We start from the raw sequence: 19,805 nt of genomic DNA, 5'->3' as shown, positions 1-19,805 counted from the left end.
ACTGAAAGCAGCGAAGAGCTGGGCTGTGCTGCGACTCCTGCAGCAGGGCATGGCTTACGTCAGCCTCCTGCAAGCTCGTAACCTCGATGGCTGAGTTAATAGGGAACAAGCTTCCTCTCGCTCCTGAATAGCAGCTTTGTTGCAGAATATGGGGACTGTCAAACTAGACCTGAATTTGTGGGGGTGTATGCATGTGTGTGAAACTTGTGCCAAAGCTGCCAGCCAGGGCTGTAACCGTTTACTTTCTGCAGTGCCTTGCCACGCACTGAACAGGGTTTGCCGGTGAAGCTGTTTAAGGTTTGTGGTCCTGCCCACGGACCTTGCTGATACGGGTAGAGCTGGGTCCGAGGTGGAAAATTTGGAGGAAAAATTGCTTGCGAACAGAGCTCTGAGGGGTAGGAGTGGGAGACTGCTAGGTTAGGTAGTTGAGCTGTGGCTTAGAAAGTGTCATTTGTTGACCTTTAATTTCATGGAAGCTTTCAAATTCCGTCTAATTACCAGCTGAAAGTTTGTACTACATTGTATTAGAGCGTATTTTCTACCTACTGTACTAGGTATTGTACTTGCATCAAGATTAATGTTATACAGATTGATCTGACTTTGGCAAACTGGCCTTCCTGGAGTAGACCACCGTGTTCTGTATTATTGTGAAACTCAATTCAGCCCGAAATGTGTTAAATTACAAACATACTGAATACAGGGCAACTTTGAAGAAACCTAATCTAAACTTGGGGCCTAATAAAAAGGGATGAAACTTATGTGCAACTACCTGCTGTAGATGCCACAGAAGAAATGTATGAATGGCAGAAAGCAGGATAAAATTATTCTTACGTCTTTTGAACAGTGCATGATTACCTAATCTGGAGGCTTTGTTTTCCCAGTCTTATCTTCTGACTTAGTTTATTTTCCCACCGTTTTGTGTGGTTTTGCATTCAGCGTGTAATACTTCAGTGGCAGATTTAAAACTTCTCTTCCCCACGTGACAGTGAGGAGGACTTGGCTAAGGTCAAAGTGGAAAACAATGATTTTATGACTCTCAGGAGTCTGTTCCTTTGCAGTGGGAATAAATGCATGACAACTTCATTACTACATGGAGTCCCTCTTCTCTTCCCCCCTTCCTCCAGTGACCGGGTGTATATGCAGATCAGATCCCTTTCAAAACAAACAAGTTCTGGCAGCTTAAGGAAGAGGAAAAAAAAATATAAAAAGAAAAACTGAATGACCTTGGAAAAAAATTGTTTAGCCTTCCTGTTTGCTTTCAGTGTAGATGTTATGTACATTTTAAGATCAGCTTCCGTTTCCCTGGCAGTGCTAATTGGCAGCTCAGCTCATCTGAGGGAGCTGTTAGATGTGAGCAGAACATAAAGGAAAAAATATATCTTCCTGGTACTTTCCTGTTTCAGAAGGCAGACACAACAGTCTTGCGGGCTGGCCATTGGTAGGTGAACAGCAGACCCTCACCACGTTCCTTGTTCAAAGCGATGCTGACTCCACTTTCCTTGTACAGGCTCCTCCTTCAGCTTGCTTTCAAAAAGCTGAGAACAGTGTCCCATGAATTTCATCTCTGTGAAATAAATGACGGGAAATAGCAAGCCATACAAACATGTCCGGGGGTCTCCCTACATTTGCCTGCTTTTCAGTAAATCACTTCCCCTCAAGTTTTACCCTTTTGTGCCTGGGGCCATTGCAGTGCATCCTTTATCCTCTTCCACTTTTAAACTAATAGCTTAGATTCAAGATTACTTGATTTTATTTATTTATTTTCTGTATCTTGCATGAATTTCATCCTGAAAGTTCTCTGCAAAGTGAAGACTTTGACCAGTGAGCAGAAACGATACAAGAATCTGTCTTACAGAAACATTGCATCATTTGGTAATAGCAGCATTACTTTTGGGAGGAGAAAGTGGAAAAACACTGTCTCTGGGTCAGTTCCTGGAAGCCTATCAGATAGAGCACATTTCATCCTATCTGATGATCGGCAAATTGCCCAGATTTGTGCCTCCCAATTCTGAATGATGTTCTGGGAACCCGAGATGCCCAATATACTTGGAACCAAAATGTGCGTGAGGGAGAGGAGGGTACTTCCACATCTGAGCTGACACAGGGGCTGGGCTTGGTGCTGTGCCTGCCGTGCCAGCAGCACAGTCACGAGGCGGAGGAGCTCGTGCCAGGAGAGATAGGGCAGTGAGGCGTTCCTCGATATAACACGGCGCGAAGTGCTTGACGGCAGGGTCAAGGAGCCAGCTGAGCTGTGTGGCTCCCAACACACAGTTTTTACAAAGGACGAGGCCTGATGTCATAGCATGGATCTGAAATGAAGATGCCCAAACCCACTTCTTCTTGAAGCACCTCTATGGGCTCTAATCTCAGCTGCTGCCATCAGTGGGGTTCTGAAGAATTGGGGTAGCAGAGCTGGGAACTCCTCAGAAAGCTCTGCTGTGGTTCATGGGTTCATGTAGCTGTGATGAAAGGTTGAATTCACCCTGTTAAAGCAGTGGCCCTAAGTTTTGTGGTACAAACTTGAGTTTAATCCAGAGGTGGTCTCCAGTCCATAATCAGCATAGCACAGGGCAGGCTGTAACAGGACCAAGCTTTATCTCCTGGCTCTTTCACTGGCACGGGTTGAGGCTGTGACAAGTAACTGTCACTTGGCTGGGGTGAGTGTCTCTGCTTTCTGTGCTGGGGCTCGCCTGGATGTTTTTTCCCCCAGTGTGTAATTGTATCAATCATATTTTGCATAGTCTATGGTGTAACTGTGGATATTCAGTAGAAAAGGGGCTCTCTGAAAATCTTTCACGTACTTTTGATTTCTTCAAGTGCATTTTACTGCAGGATGTGCAAAAAAATAATAATAATAAAAAAAAAAAATAGTCCATGTGGCTGGGCAGTCCTTGGGCTGCCTTCCTGGGGCAGCATTTGGGAACATCTGTATTGATGTTAGGTACCAGGTTACAGTCTGAAGGTGGCTTTACCTACACCCCTCTGGTGCTTCAGTGCCATCCTATTGATAAGGGAACCCAGCTGAGAGCACAGTGTAATGGGTGACATTATTTCAAAGCTTGCCTCTGATCTGTCTGGGGTTTGTGCACCCGGGAAGCCTCAAGTCTCAAAGCTGCAGGGCTGAGCATGCACAGGCAGGGTTTGGGGTGGAATGGGAAGGTTGGAGAAGTCTTGTGTTAATGGCAGGCAGGAAGATGGGAGTTGAGTTTTGTTTGTTTGGGTTAAATACATGCAGTGGCTTCTCTGATCTTCACCCTCTTATGGAAGTTGTATGTCTACCAACACAAGTCAAAGTTTCAGCCTGAGTGTTGCAAAGTGCTCCCTAGCTGTTGTCAGTGCGTTGTTGGAATATTCAGGTCATCAAGGAGTACGTGGGTAGGAAAAAAGGGCTCAGCATTGCTCTGAGTAATAGAGCCTTATTTTTAAGTGGCCTTTTTACTGTTGTGATTTGTAAATGAAGTTCTCTGTTCATAAATTAAATAACTTACATCGATCACTTAGCTTAAATACTGCTGTTGCTAAAATCCAAGCAAGAAAGAAAATTGAAAGGAGTTTTGTAAAGTGTTGATCTTTTTATAAATGTTAGCATTAATTGAGAGGCCAGAAGAGTATTCAGCAGGAGATTTAATTGCAGAAGGATCAAGGATCTCAAGCTGCGTCCTTATTTCTAACAAAACTTCAGTAAGTACAGAGTGCACACGAGTAAATGACCAAGGTCGGTTCAGTTGCATACAATATCCTGGTAGTCGTACTTCAGAAGTACTCAGCAGCCTCACTGGCTTCTGGCTGTGGGGTTACTGTAATGTTTTTGATCGTCCTTTTTAACCCATTCACATCTTCTGCCACTCTGAAATCAACGTTGTTTTTTAGAAGTATAACCTGAGAGCAGGACTGGGTATGGGAGTGCTGGAACAGGATGGAGGTGACAGGTAGGGGTGAGCCGTGAAGCATTAAGTGGCATCTTCTCTTGATTACTACCAAGACTGCAACCTTAGATCTGTCTTTAAGACAGGAGTGTTTTTTCTCGGTGATAATGATCAGTGGGTGTGAAATGGAAAAGATTAGCAGCTGGAGAAGGGTGATGCATCACTGCAATTTTTTTTTCCTTTTCCTTTTTGATTAAAAGGAACAAACGCTCTAAATCACAGCACTCCTCCTCTGCACGGTTTGTCTAAGGTGTGTCCGCATTATTCGGGGTGACAAAGCCAAATGTGTCATACCCAGAGATTGTATGGGAGGGTGAACGCTTAATTGATAAAAGTGCTCCCATTGACTTTGGTCTTTAATCAGGTCTGCAGACTGAGTCTCTCCTATAAACTGCTACCTGGGAGCTGCACAACCCGCCGAGTTGCTCAGGGAGGGTTTTGATAGAGATGAGAGCTCTCACTTCCACGCCAAAATGCCGTGCAACTTAATGAAGTATGAACTTCAAAAGCTTCGGAAAGAATGCACTGACCCTCTCTTAATGTAACCTGGGTTTGGGTACAGTAGTTCCTCTCTTCTGTTAATGAATGAATTGCTGTAGGTTACCCATAGTGTCACCTTTAATCTAGAACGGGAAGAAAAGAGTAATGCTTATAATAGGAATATATTTCTTTCACTTGTATATCTCACCCAGAATGAAATGCCCTTTATGTGTGTATTCCTCAGGAGGAGTAATTGTGATAACCTCTGATGTTTGTGTTTTAAGAAAAACCCTCTTTTGAATAAATATTAAAGGGTTAAAGAAAATAAGCACGACACAGCTTTGAGGCTTGTGACAGGAGTGTCTGTCAGGTTGTTATCATGTCTGAGACAGTCCCAAGTATGGCCTGTGCAGTGTTACGAGCTGCTTAATTAATCTTCTTCAGAAATCTTTACCAAAGGCGCAAAAGGAGAAAATGAAATACCTTTGTAGTCCTAATACAGTAAAACGTTGCTATTAGGTTGGCATCGATGTTTTAGTTAATCTACTAATGCTGAATTTGTTTTCTTAGTGGCATCTACGGTCACAAAAGCCACTGAGATGCCCAAATATGAGATCAGTCCAGCAGAAAAGGTGGAATATGCCGAGAGTGCTTTTAATGTGGGAATTTCTCATGAAAAGCGCTATACAGGAGCCCTGTCTGACTTTCTTTTGAGGTCCTTAGGCAGGAGGAGAATGAGCCTTGATGTTCAGCTCAGTGCTGCGGTGAGAGGATCTGATAAGCCTCTTGTCTTTTATTTGTTGGTCCTTGAGTTCTTCTTAATGACAAAGTAGTTTGCTGCCCCACCTTCAAAGTGTCTTTGAATTACGAGTGGAAGGCCTCTGAGCACCCTTTACAAATAAAATATTTGCTTGTGTTCCTTGTGGAAGAACCTGCTACTTGGTTTTAAGAAAGTTGGTTGGGGCACCCGATCAGATGGACTTTGGAGAGGAGCACGTCGCGTCTTTCCTGGTTCTGTTTTCATTCTGCAGGCAAAATCATATCCTCCCTAAACTGTGTCCTCATTTCTTGAGATTTTGTTTTTTAAGTCCTTGATCCACATTTTTTTCATTCTCCTCTTCCCAAACTGTGGTCTGCATCATGCAACAGAAGTACCCCCGCTGCTGAAATGGGATCAGCACCTGCCACCTGAGCTGGGCATCATATTGTGATGAGCTTCTGCTCTTGGGTACCCCAAAAAAGACTGTGGCTCAGATGAGTTACCACGTGGCTGCTGGCTTGCTCCTTTTATACGAGGCATCCTCTAGCACACAAGATCCATTCCGCGTTAGCGTAGGACTTCTTTTGAGTGGTGACCCCTATGGATTTACTGCAGACGGTTTTAGCTGGAGAATTGAGAAGAGGCTGCCTGACCATCAGCACTGCCTTCCTTCAAGGTGAGCCTTGGGTTAAATTGTAGCTCAGAGGTCTCTTCTCAGCATTTTTTTGCTATTAGCCGAAATCAAAATGCTGGTGATTTGGGTTCCAAGCCCTCCTCCCATAATTGTTCATTTGATCTTTGCTTCTGTGATCCTGTTCAGTGTGTATGAATGTGCTGGTGCACAGTAAGTGGCCTAGCTTGGAGTCTAGAGAGCTTGCTGTCTGAAGTTCTGCCCTTCAGTCACCATTACTCGGCGGCACTGCTTGTGATCTTCAAATAATAAGACTTCCAGAAGAAAGATGCTAGAACTGGTACAAGGAAAGGGTGGGAAAGTAGAAAGAGAAGGCATTAATCCCCTCTTTGGCGGTGCTATTAGATTGGTTCAACCTGCTTTCTGAAGCTGTGCCCCAGTGCAAACATGCAAAAGGAATCCTTGTATTGTCACACTAAGAGTTTTAATAAAATAAAATTAAAAAAACAAAAACAAACAAAAAAAAACCCACTGTATATTATACCTCTTAGGCTCTGAATTTAGGGTTCTTTATGTCTTGAAGTATCTGATGAGCTGATTAATATCTGGAGAGATGCTGAGAGATTGCATCCCAATCCCAGTGCTGGCTGATTGCGGTGCCTTCCCTCCTGATCAGTGGAGCTCAGCACTTGGTGTTTAAGAGGATGAAAATGCTTTGTAACTCCTGTTCCTCAATAGAATGTATTTATATAGCTTATATTCTTACATTACCTTTAGGACAACCAACCAGATTTCCTATCTTATCTGTCAAGATGCAGGTCCCTGCTTTATTTTCTGTAACAAAATGCGGGCATTCATTTTGGGAACTGTTAGGCTCGAGCCAATTTTGTCAGCAAAGCTAACACGAGGGTGTTTTTGAAGATGTTGAATTGATGAAGGCGTGATGCTTTCAATTAAGCTCTCAAATCTCCTGTGAAAAGCCCATCTGCTCCTGGTCTCCTTTGCTCTACCTGCAGCGCCCTGGTTCACAAAGTTGCGCCGCATGCGGTGCGCTTGCAAGCACTCGTCCCCTGCAATCCCATATTGTGCATAAGTGGGAAATAAACTGTGATTAATTGCTCTCTGCTAAGATCGATGCTATGCACTGCCATCAAGTGGCAGCTATGCTGCAGGAAATGTTTTCAGTGCTGCTTTCTGCAGGGCTGCCTGCATTTCTGTCTGTTTCAAAGCGCTTCTCAGTGTTACAACAGTTTGCTCTGCATAGCAGTTGTGGTTGGGGGGTTCTTTTTCAGTAAGGCAATGGTTGTAATGGTTGCTGTTCCCTAATGGCAAAAAAATAAAAATTATGTCACTTTTTAAAGAGAGTCTTAGGCATTACAGTAGCTCCAAGTACTGTAGCTATGAGGCTAGAGCAGATATTTCGCAGCTGGCAGGAAAATCAGCACTCTAAAACACACTCTGAGCTGTGTCTCTTTCAGGGCTTACTGTACTGTAGAGGATGCTGAAGTACAAGGAAAATGCTGTCCTTCTATCTTATGCCTTCAAATGTTAGTGTTCAAATCTGATTTTTTTTTTTTTCCCTTTAAAACCCATCAAGACTATTTGTGAAAATACTGCGGTGATAGGAGATTGTTTCAAATAATGTGTCATCAAATGTACTTTATCTTCCAGGATCATATGTACTTTATCTTCCAGGAATTGTGACTCTCTTCAACTCCCTGATGCCAAGAGAATAGCTGGATTTCTGTTTCTTAGTCACTGAATGCATTCAGGCTGTCTGCTCTTTTTTCCAAGCTCTACGAATTTTGTTGTTATTGCTATGTGAGTAATTAGCAGGATCAATCACTCAAGCTGCTGTTAATAAAACGTGTGGTTCAGTTCACTTACAGTGTACTGAAGAACAGAAGAAGCTGTAGAAAGAGGACAGAACAAGACATTCCTATCAATTTGGGTGTGTTTTTATAGGAAATAATTGTAGTAGTTTCCACGGTTTCTGAGAAAAACTCTTTAAGAGTAAGATCAGCACTTGCTGTGGAAACTGGATGGTACTAGGGGGGATATTCTGCTATGGAGACTTGCTGAGATGGGAAGTGGACCTCCACTGCTCCTCCCTTCATGCCTCTTCTCTGGACCAGAGCTCTGTGGGGCTTGCTGTGACCGGGATTTGGGGTTGCTGTCGATAGCTGCTTGTTCCAGCAGTCCAGGCCATGACAGCAGGCATGCAGTGTTTTAAATGGATGACCTGGCCAATATTAAACTGCTCAAATAAATGAAAATAAATCAATGTTTTCTTCACTATACTGCCAATTCCAACCACACAATAAAACTGTGTTCCCAGCTATTCTTCTTATCAGAGTAGATCTTCCCTAGATTTTCTTCCCTAGTATATAACAAACTTTTGAATGACACTTTTCTCATCCTTTCTATTTTTTAACTTAACTTTGCTTTTTGCCCTTTTGTTGTTAATGTCATTGTTAATTCTTATCACGTCCTTCTGTGAGCTAAAAACCATTAGACGTGCCCTTGGCTGGTTAGTTTAGTGAAGGCTGTCTGCCCAGCACAGCACCTTGCAGAGGCCCTCAGGATGCTCTGAACAAAAGCAGGTGATGGAAGTGCTCCAGAGGTTGTGGAGCCCTGTGCTGAAGCAATAATACACCTTGTTTGGCTCTTAACCACCCGTTCTAGTAACTTCCCCAGCTCTGTGCGCCTAAGTGATGTGTCATAAAGATACATCCATAAAGATAAATTGTGTGTCGTCTTCAGCGCTAACAAGATCCTGTTACTTTGATGGATTTTCTGTTGGCAGTCTGCAGAGATCTCCCGTATTAACGTGTGTGTAATACCCATAATAGTCTTCTGACACTCAATAAAGATTCATCACCGAGCTGATTGATTTGAGATGTAGACATGCTCTGTCAAAGGACGTGGGCTGCTAATGATGGACTTCTTTAAGTGTATCCAATTCTGTTGGAGCTTGTGTTGCTCACAGTGGTTTGGAGTAGGAAATCCATTCCCTGGTCCCCCTGCACCATATATCTTTGCAAACAAACCCCACTGCAGATTTAGACACCTGAAGTGGCGTGGGACATGGTGTAGCTGTGAGGTCGCTCTGATAAATCAGCCATAACACTGTGGGCTCTGCAGACAGTGGAGGTGAGCAGCACAAGTTGCACTCAGGACGGATCTGCATGAGCCAGCATGAGCCTGGAAGCAGCAGTTCGTGTAATATCTGTAAGTATCAGTCTGTCACAGCTGCCTCTGTCCCCTTAGCACGAGGTAGGGGACTATTTATTGATGCTGTGTTTATTGTAGGTGTCTGTCTCTACCCATATATTCCTCGTACCCGAAGAGTCTTAGTTAAAGGGTCTTTTTTTTTTTTTTTTTTTCTGTATCCATCCGTTGTCCCCTGTGTCAATCTTTTATCCATCAGTGTGCTAAGCTAAACTTATTTTTGGACTGTATTCTTCCTCACCTTCAGGGGGAGAAAATGTTGGACAAAAGAAGGTTATTTTGCATGTGCAAGTCAGTGCTTTGGTTGTGGCTTTGTGGCTGATGCTGGACGAGGAGCTGGGCTGGCTCAGTGCAGCCTTAATGAAATGTGGAAGGTGTCACCCCGAGTTGCTCGAGGGGCTGGCAGCAAAACCTGTAGCATCGCTCTGCTCTTTTGGTGGCCTGTGGGCAAGCAGTCACAGTCTACAATTGTGTTTTCCAAAGGGCAGCAGACTGCATTGCAAAATCTGTCTTTCTGATCAAAGAGGGGCTCAGCCTCCATGACGCTAACCTGAAACCTTGCTCTGGCACAACCAATAGTGCTGATGTTCATTTAAGAGGAAAATAAAGTTAGATGGGAGGCTGTGATTTTTTTTTACTTTTTTTTAAACCACTGAAGTCATTCTTGTAGTGTCTGCCTGTGTGATTTGTTTTCTTAAAAAAAAATTAAAAAAAAATAAAACCTCTGCCTCGTGCTGCTTTAAGATCAAGGCGCCTGCACTCATTGGCCACGAGGAAGGACCCAACCCTAACCCAAGCCTGACTCTTTGCCATTCTGTTTATTTCTGGAGTCTTTCCCTGGAGGTCTTATCTGCAAGAGAGGTTGCAGCACTCTGGCAGAGCGCCATCCATCTTCCTTTACACTGCTGACCCAGGTCACTGCTGTTATCGGGGGGGATATCTCCACGTGAGGAGCCATTTCTAGAACTGCCTGTGTTTGGGCAGATGGCACAGCACTGCTTTTTGTTTCTGGAGCCTGGAGCTCTGCAAAACGAACTGCTTTTGATGCGAGTTTTCTCCCAAGTGCTCCTCCAAGTCTATGAATACTGGTGAAATTGAGGACGTCTGTAATGACTCCTGTTATCTCCCTGTAACATATCTCCGACCTCTTCCCTGCTCCATTCCTTTTACATATACAAGTGCTGGGAGGCTGTGGGATACATGACCATATTTGCAAAAGGGGCTGAGCATTTCAAAATGCATCTGGGCCTGAAGTGCCAGCCCTAACAGTGTTCCCAAGGAGGAAAATGCACTTGAGATGAAGCAAGATGCATGCACAACATCCCCCACGTGCAGGCAGAGAGGAAAGGTGGATGTTTCGAAGGAGGATCTGTCCCCAGTTCCACCTGTCTCCCTCCCAATTAGGGAGCCCATGTATCTGTGCCTGTTTTTTTTTTTTTTTTTTCTGTAGAGCTGTTCATGTGTTCGTGTGCTGTGGCATCCCCTCTAGATGATGTTCTCGGGGGGGTTCAACACATGTTTGCATCACACTGAGGTAACCTCAGCTGGGAGGGATGCACCAGGTTACTCAGCCTAGATGGGGGCACTTTGGGGGCAAAAGTTTGCCAGGAGGAGGAGTTGAGACGTTGATCTAGTTTACTGGCAGAGGTGAATGAAAATAGATCATAGAAGATCCAAACGGTTGTATTTTGTTGCTTTTCTTGTGGGATGATTTCTGCTGTGTTTTCTAAAAGGGCTTTGTTGTTGCCTTTTCTGTCTTCCAGCTGGTTTCAGAGCATCCTACACTTCTGGGTTTAGGTGGAATTGTCTCACCCTTCCCTTTGATTTTGTTTAACTTATTTGTTCTCAGTCCTGAGCGCTTCCCAAAGAAAGTGGGATATAATTGAAAAGTCAGCTTTTCTTTTAAAAGCCATTTGCATGAAAAACACACGGCGAGTTTGACCCATTATTCCCATTTCAGTGGTGGGGAAGCTCAAAGCCCAGGGATGTGAAGGGACTTGCCTCCTGCTGCAATTACAGCCTGATTCTGTGGCAAGCTGTAGCAGGTGTAAGAACGGGACCACCTCCATCTGAGAATTAAAAAAAATGAAGGTACCGATGAGCCTGGATTCCTCGAAGGAGGAGAAGGAAGGCACAGCTGTGATTTTGGGTCTGTCGTCCTGGTATGGAGCAACTCTGTTAGGAGCTGCTTGGAGCTTTCCAAAGGGGAAGGAAAAAAAGGATCTGTTTCAAAAGCATATTTCTCCTTTTGTGTCCTAACGTAATGCAATAAGCAATGACCGAACAAGAATTTGATTCATGTTATGAGCAGTGGAAACAAAACAAAACTTGTTACAGTGGCAGGTTACGCTTACTCATCTAATCCAGAGCCTAATCCAGCCTCTTTAAAAGAGCATCAGATCGCTGACTTCTACATCTCTGCAGGAGGAAATATACTGCAAAGAGGTTTCTTTACTTGCATGTGAATCTCTAAGCCATCCGATACATTGATTTTCTGTCCAATATGACTGCACTGCTTAGGTTTTACCTGCATGAAAAAGCAGCCAGAGATGGCAGCGGTAATCAGCGGTTAATTTGGCTTTTTTTTTTTTGTGCAGAACAAATGCAGCATTGCTAGTTGTTAGCGTTTTCTCACTGAAAGCAGGAAGCTAAAGCAACGCTGGAGTGCTTCAGCTTCGCTATCTAACACATGCTTTATTTCCATAAGTATTTTTAGACTTCATGTGGGGGGAGGTCAGAGTGGGTGGTTAATGGGTTAGGTAATGCACTTCACAATTCCCAGTATGAACGAGGAGAGGAAAAAGTTTAGAAATCACATGCTTCACATACAAAAATAGAGCGTGCTTCTTCTTTTTATTATTATTATTTGGTAGAAATTTTAAAACCTGTTAGCCAGCAAAACCTGTTAGCCCCTTCGTACTTTGGAGAAATGTGCCTGCAACTGGGAGAACTGGTGTCCCCTGGGGAAATCTGCCCCTTGCCAGCTAAAGTCCCATTTTTCATCTGAGTGCTTGCATTTTGCAAGGGCTGCCCCTTGGGGTCCTGCTGTACGGGATCCTCTGTGAGCACTTTCCCCAAACCAGGTTTCCAGACCCTTGAAGTGGCAAAGAAAGGTTAAAGCCATTGCTCCTTGTTGGAAGGTGGATATTATTTCTGAGCTAACAACGCAAATGATCTTAATTCGTTCCAGCTTAAAGCTTGTCAGCCTCATTGCCACTTGCAAATATTGCTAATGTCATCTGTAAGGACTCCTTTGGAGATAAATCACTCACCTTTACAGACACAAACTGACCCTCAGAGGGAAGAAAGGATTACTTCCACTTTCCCCTACTTTGCCTACACACAACCTGTGTGCCTTTATAGTTGTAGCTCTTGAAAATAAATACCTGAAATGGTGCAGTTGTCCCAGTGCTGACAAGCAGGTGCCTTGCTGCTTTCTGGTTTGATTTTCAGACCCAGTAGCTGGATTTGGGCCTTTTTACGGGTAGATGTGTTTATGCTGCCTTAAGGAGAGACGGCCCGCACCGGCATCCCTTAGAGTTGCGTCGTGGTGGTTGAAAGCCCAGGACCAGGTCTGGTTTTCCCAACATATCAGTCGTCTGACAAGGCAGACTGTATGCCTTTCCCCTTCAGTTTGAGAAAGGGAATGTGTTTTTTGAGTAAAGAGCAGCATCCATGCTCTTTGCATCACGTTACAGCTACCCAAAATGCTTTTTCAGAGACTCTCAGATCAAAATGAAGGCAAGGGTGACCTCTTTCATGAATGGACAAAAATGGAATGTTTTCATTTCCAATGGGATTTAAGCCAAGTAAATATTAGCCGATCCAAACTAGTTTTGAAATTAAATTATTCTTATTTGTTGGAGCATTCCAGGGAACGGCTTTGATCTGGCTGTACTTTCACCAAAGGGATATTGGCAGACTGACCTTCCAGTTCCAGCCGTTCAGGATGAAAGAAGGGTTATAATAACCACCTTGTGTGGCAGTGATACTGAACAGATGACTTTTTGGATAATATTAAATGAATAAAGGTAAACATACTTCAATTAAGATGTTTTTGGAGGCTGAACGCAATAGTGCTGTTGGAAGCTCTTCTATGCGGGTCGAAGGAATTTTGGCTGCGTTTGCAGCCGATTTTCTTGAACTCCAAAAAAATGTTTGAAAGAGAGAGGCTTGCTCTGTGCACTATTTCCTTTTCGAATAAATACGTTGTCTCGAAGTGACGTTTTAAAATTAAATGAAAGCTGGCAGCGAACGGCGAAGTTGTTAATAGCTGGGAAGGGAAATGTGCGTCGAGGGAGGGCTGCGTTAGCGCTTTGTTCCTGCTGCTCCCCGGTCACGTCGCGCACAGCGAGCTGAGCCACGCTTAGAGCAGCCGGGACGTAGCTCCGAAGACACCTGGGAATAAACAAGCACACTGCCATTAGGTGGCACCTTATCCATCTTGCTGATGATATTTGGAGGCGATGTAACGTTTTAATTTAAAAATAATACTCATGCCCTGCTGTTGTAATAAGGATATTGGGTTTTTCCCATTGATCTTGGGCTGGGTTCTCCAGAAGAGCAGGAGGAGGGAGTGGGGTGTTGGTGACCGTCCCTCCGTAAAGTGCTGGGGAGACACAGCTGAAAAGCTGCCAGCTGGTGGGGCTTTGTATCATCTTGTCTGGAAAGGACATGGTCTGTCCTCCTGCCCCAAAGCAGGGCCACCTCCACAGTGAGGTCCAACTGCTTGGCACCTGCATCTGTATGAGTGAGGAGTTCATCTGCCTTGTTAAGCCTCAGTTTAAACAGATTTTGGGTTTCTTACCTGCGTTTACACAGGCACCATGTTGCATTAACCTTTTTATTCTGCTTCTTTCATCAATAACAAAGCATACAAGTTATCATTGCAGTAATGCTGCAAATTAAATTAAATCAAGTGTTGTAGTGGCAAGTGCCTGGTTCACATGTATAGGCAGGTGTTTTCTCACGTTTGCTCTGCGGGTTTGCTTTTATGTCACGGGAATTGGACTGGCTGCTCTTGGATTCAGAGTTAAATAAAAATTCCCCTTAAGGGACCCTGCTTTAGACAATCAGCCCTGTTGATGAGTATCCGTAAATGTCACCTGCATTTTTAAGTCCATTTAAGTGCTTTGTATGTTCATGCCTTAAGGGAGGAACAGTTTGAATAAGGACGGATATAAAAGTCAAAGCACAAAGGCTTTGCAGGTTAAACCTTCAGCTTTTTTTTTTTTTTTGAACATCCGCACAGAACTGGATCCTTTTGCTTGCAGTGGGATATTTAGTTTTCAGCTCAGCGTGTGAACTGGTCATGCTTGAGTTTAAAGCTTGATTTATTTCTATTTGCACTTGTTTTTCTTTTAACACAATGTATGTAACACCGCATATATGCAGACTCTGGAAGTCTGCTCTGGTGTTACGATATGGCACCTTCCTAAAACCTCTGTCTCTAACTCTGCAGCCATGGAAATGCAAACTAGACTCCCTGCTCCATTTACCTTTTGGAAATCATGGTGTTGTTCCTTTTAAGACTGACCCATATATTTATTTAAGACTGGAGGCTGGTTGCACCTGCCCTGACAAACCTCGTTTCTATCAAAAGCAGTATCCTGTGCAAAGCTGCTCCTGGCGAGAGGTACCAGGTGGGAGGAGGAGAACTGGGCATGAACTTGGAGAGGGGAAACTGCTGGGGCATGCCAGGAACTGAAGGGAGGGAGACAACGGACAAGGCTTGAAACAGGGCGTGAGAAGCGATGCTGCCGTGGCATGGGTGCACGGGGGTCTTGGAAGCCTTGGGTTTTTCCTCAGTAATTCTATTTGACAAAGAAGGGATGAACTGAGTGATCTCAAGGAGAAGGTTTGAAACGAAGTGGCATGCGTGTTCTGTTGGCTATGCAAATTAGAATTACATAATCTGCAAAAATAATAACAGCAAAAATCCTTTCCAGATTTGCAGCTGTAACCATATGCTGAACAGCGTGGCGGCCGAGAGCTGGCTGACGCAGCTGGGGTGTAAAACTGGGGCATCCAACTGGTTTTGATCTTTGAGGGAAATGGGGCAGAAGGTCACTTCCCAGTCTGTTGCTGACGATGTCTTGTAGTTTATACAACGCTTCTTTGGGCAGATAGAAGTTGGGTTGTCAGATCAAGTAAGCATGCTTCATGCTTGCAGTAACTGCAAGCCACCCTCCTTCCCTGCTTTCCCTTCCCCAGGGAAAGCTTAGTTTGTTGGATATTGCTCCTTGGTTGTCCGTACAAGTGTAGGAATTGCAGGTGGATTTATTTTATCCTTTGCTAGGATAGCAGTGATGACGATGCGTGTCCTCTGTGTACATCGTTTTTCCTCACAGCAGCTCTTAGATGCTGAAATAAGTCTCCATGAAGTTAAGCAAGAATATTTATCTCATGTACAGGCCTAATAAAGTAATAATAAAAAAAATATATAAATAAATAATGCAGTAATGCTGCAGTAATGTTGCCCTTGCCAATTTGCAGAGATGGGCCAGTAACCACTGGGTGCAGCTTCATTGCCTGGCTGTGACAATCTGCTGATGTCCTTTTGTCCATGTTGCTTCTCTTGGAGGTGGAGAAACCTCAGTGGACACAAAGCTTTTCTATCTTTGTGGTTATTGATGGAGGATGAGATGCATTCAGGGATTGAGTTGGTCACACTGGAGCTGTCAGCACAGTGGCTAGCTTGGCAGGGGAAAGAAATGAGGAAATTAATTTGTCAAATTATGTGAAGATTGGCAATTTTGGGCTGCTAGCCGTTTTGTTTTCTTAGCTAAGTATTTGTGGGGGGACGTGTATATATATATATATATATATTTGTGAGTGTGTATCCATCCATGTTTGTGCTTTTAAAAGACCAAGTGTGGGGTGTGCGTCAGTCAGACTTCAGTGAAACGGCATGATTTCCCCATGTGAAGTTGCTATTTTGAACATACCCCGGAGATTTCTATGTATCTCTTCCCAGAGCCATGCTCAACATATTTTCTGGCTGGTTGGCTGCCTATAATGCTTGATAGTCTGGCTAAGAGGCGTGCTAAGGCTGACTTGCATATCTGCAAATTAGGATGGGCCCCAAGTCATGTGAAAGGAGTGCAGGAACAGAAAGCAGCAGCCTCGGGGGTAGAGAAGTTTTATTTCATGCAGTTCTTGCGAATGTAAACCTAACATATTTTTGTTCTTTTTCCTAGGGTGACTCAGTTATTACCGTGCAGCTGACTGAGGAAGATAAAGTTGAAGATGATGTAGTTTTCTACTTGGTCTTCACTGGGTCAACCGTCCAACACTGCACAAGCACAAGAAAGATTAATCCTGGGAGTCTGGAGACAATTTCTCCTGGTAAACAATTGTCTTATTTTGCGTACCAGTGTATCCATCCATGATACCTACTTAATTGAAGTGGATTTATATGTAATTCTGTTTTGGTCATCATCTTCCTCGTTTGCACATTCATTGAGGATGTGTGGTTTGGATTACTGCTTTTGCCTTTTAAAAATGTCTTGCTTGACTTCACTGGAATTAATGACTCTGAGGTGGGAATTATTTAATGTGTAACTGTGGGGTTCTATTGTTGAAAATACAAAGTTATATTTACACATAGTAAAAACCAACAATTTAAAAATGTGAGCAAGATGCTGGAGGACGCATTTACAAGGTTGGAGATGCTATTGTCCAAGTGGTGTGCAGCTCGTTAAGAGATATCGGTGCTTAGGATCTGCTTAATTAACGTGGTGATGTTCATTACTATAGGCCTGGTGAAACACGGCCCTTTTCCCTGAAACCCTGCCACGCAGTTCATTCAAACACAGCGCTTCTGAAACTCTTGGGCAGGCAATCAAACACACACCCGGTGCTTGGTGCCATCCCTCCAGCGCCAGGGGCTCAGACAGAGTGGTTTGTCACATTAAAGCCCACCACTCTTTTGCAGTTCAAGCAAAACAAAGCAAATCAGCGCGGCGTTTCCCTTCGGTGACTTCGGGACCGTGGGAATGGGCATGTTCCAGGCTGCGGTCCCTGCCATTAAGCTTTCCTTCTGACTTGTTGCTATGCAGCACATTGATCCGAGTGTGAGAAAAGCGTCTGACATTTCCACTACATGCAGCATAGCTGATGTGTTTGAGTGTATCGCTTGGTTTTGTGATTTATTTATCTAGTGACTAGTTTTAGGAGATGTGCATGAAGCACAATTCGGGCTCAGGGCTTTGCTAACGAAATAGGACGTTTCCTGCTGGCGATTAGCAGCTAGGAGTTGGCCACCCCTTGCTCATTTCCGGCCCTTTCTGTGCTCTCGGGGTCGTTATTATTGCCTGGGAAGAGAAGCCTTTTTACAGTTCTGGTTCCTGGAAGCTGGTGCAATGGGTTAGGTCACCGCCTGTTTGCTCCCAGCGTCTCGCAGCCCGTGTGTGCGCGGGGCGCTCTGGGGCTGCGGCAGCGCTGCTGGCGGTGACCTCATCTCCCTGCGGGGACCCAAACGGCCGAATTGCCAAGAAAGGAACTGAAAAGATGCTGTGTTCGTCCTCGGCCGCCGAAGGAACCAGAATACTTCATGGGATTTCCGGGCAGCAGTAATGCTTTCCTACAGCTCTTGCCCGGGCATCCTCTGTGCCACGGCTTGGCTGGTGGCCGTGCCTCATCCCCTGCCACTGCTTCTTCCCATGTCCTGCTGGCCCCAAACCTAAGGGAGCTGCTAGGGCGGGTTCCTGAGGCTCTTTTTGTCACCATTAGTCTGAATAGGTGGGAAATCTGACTGCGCTTCTGATTCAGAGGGAAGGGAGGTAATTGCTCTCAATTGTTCCTTGCTTTATAGTGTTTTTTTTTTGTTGTTGTTTTTTTTTTCCCCTGGTTTCAATAGAGTTGTGATTTCGTTGCGTGGGATGCTCCACAAGGATGGTCGCTGTCGTAAAATGTGGTTTAGATCAGGCAAATACTGAGCAGGGACCTCAAGGAAAGGCAGTCGTGTGCCTGCTAGCCAGAGCGAGGGAAGAGCTGACACCCTAGATGTAAACCTACCATGGCATAGCACCTTCTGCTGTGCTCATACCTCATTTTGGAGAAACTACCAGAGTTAAAAAAAAAAAAAAAGACTTCAGTGGTGAAGAAGACGCTGGGCAGAAACAAACTGGGAGGAGAGAATCATTTTATCACGCTGACACAGATGTGTTTGTCCAGCGTTACTTCAGCACCGACTACTCTGATTTTAATACAGCCCTGACTTATTTCAGCCCAGCTCTTCCTCCTCCTCCTTCCTGCACCCTGCAGTGGGTCTGTAATCGCGTGTTTACATCGTAAATTCAGCCAGTTGCCTTGGAGATGGCTGTGGTGACTCACGGCTGGCGTTGTTTGACCTCCCTGCAGGATTAGCCATCAGCAAGAGGCGGTGTGTGGGAGCCCAGCCCTTGTTTAACACCCGAGCCTGGGCAGTCAGCAAGTGCTGTGCCAGTAAACTCTGTAGGCAGATTTTAACCAAAACTTTGTCCTTCTCCCAGCCTGGAGCTGCTTGCCTTTACCTCCATGCAGCAAGAGGAGTCGCGCATCCCTAGGATGCTGCAGCTGCTGGAGGGGCGAGCAGGGCTCTGGAGGATGAAAGGAGGGCTGAGTTGTAAGAATGGAGCCAAGCCCCTCCACCAGCCCACCTCAAACCTCCTCTGCGTCCCTTCTGGCCTCGCAGCTCTTCTCTCATCCTCTTCCCAAGGCCTCACAGCTCCATACAGTCCCCAAGGGCTTCAGACAAAATCCCCCAGGGAGCAGGGGTTACAGGGGAGCTGGTGTTCTGCTAAAGCTAATGTAAAGACAAAAGACTGATTATTTTTTTTGTTCTCGACTTTGTCAGGAGTTTTGGTGAAGTATGGGGGTGTCAGAAGCAGAAAGGGAAATGATTTGATTACATCTGGTGCCAAAATTAAGTAGAATGTTTTAGCAAAGCTTTCAAAGGGAAATCACATTTAAAAAAAGAAATCTCGACAACTCAAGGTGGTTTTAGATGAGAAATTAAGGAAAATGAAATGGAAATATAAACTGTCAGAATACGTCCTAGATTTTTGCATGTGAAAATTCTCCATTTCCTGAAAGGCTTACCTAAAGAAAAGCATACAACAGCAGTCAAATGACTGCAGCATTTTATATAATTACTGGAGCAACCTGCCTCTGCCTTATCCTGTCTTTAGCATCAGCTTTAAACTTCGGATGGATAAAGTTAACAGTGCTGCGCAAGTATAAGCTTTTTATTTCACAATAAAAGAAAGGATATCAGATTGTAAATGTATGGGAGCAACTTCTCCTCAGAGAAAATGTTCAATTAAGACATTAGATTTTGCACTCTGTTTGCTAATTAGCTTGTATCCTCTGTCAGCGTGCGGCTCCCTGGCTGATGGTGTGCCCCTGGCAGTGCTGCTTGTGGGATGGTGCTGTGGAGCCTCCCACGATCAGTGCCTTAATAATTAATGAGTTGCACAAGTTAATAAGGAGAGAGAACGGGCTTTTGTTTGCCCATGGCTTATGTTAAGAATTTCTGGGGTGGCTGTGCCCCCTCTCTGCAGCACTCGCTAGAGCATCTCTCGAACATTGTGTTCAGTTTGGGGTGCATTTCCCCACGCAGGGAAGATGATTAAAAATTGTGCTGTTATTTTACAGGAGTGTAAGTTTACCACATGCAGCTGTCAATCTGCAAGTATTGAGCTTGAAGTGAAGGCACCTTGAATTCTGACAGCCAGGTGCATGTGTGTAGGAGAGTCTTTTGGACAGGAAAGGACTATAAAAGTGACTTAAAAGT

At 44.5% G+C, this 19,805-nt stretch overlaps 1 protein-coding gene across 10 annotated transcripts in view; it reads left to right on the top strand.

Moving 5' to 3' along the window:
• AKAP13 (A-kinase anchoring protein 13) overlaps positions 1-19,805 on the top strand; it is a 217,491-nt gene that overhangs the window by 60,632 nt on the left and 137,054 nt on the right. For all 10 annotated transcript variants that reach the window (XM_082768863.1, XM_082768865.1, XM_082768870.1 and 7 more), the window contains one exon: positions 16,228-16,375. In XM_082768863.1, the coding sequence (XP_082624989.1) occupies positions 16,228-16,375 (148 nt within the window). The remainder of the gene's footprint in view (positions 1-16,227; positions 16,376-19,805) is intronic.

The sequence above is a fragment of the Aythya marila genome (assembly GCF_965140915.1).
Source record: "Aythya marila genome assembly, chromosome: 11".
Classification (NCBI taxonomy): domain Eukaryota; kingdom Metazoa; phylum Chordata; class Aves; order Anseriformes; family Anatidae; genus Aythya; species Aythya marila.
The sequence above is the reverse complement of the archived record's forward strand: the minus strand, read 5'-3'. Positions and strand labels throughout refer to the sequence as shown.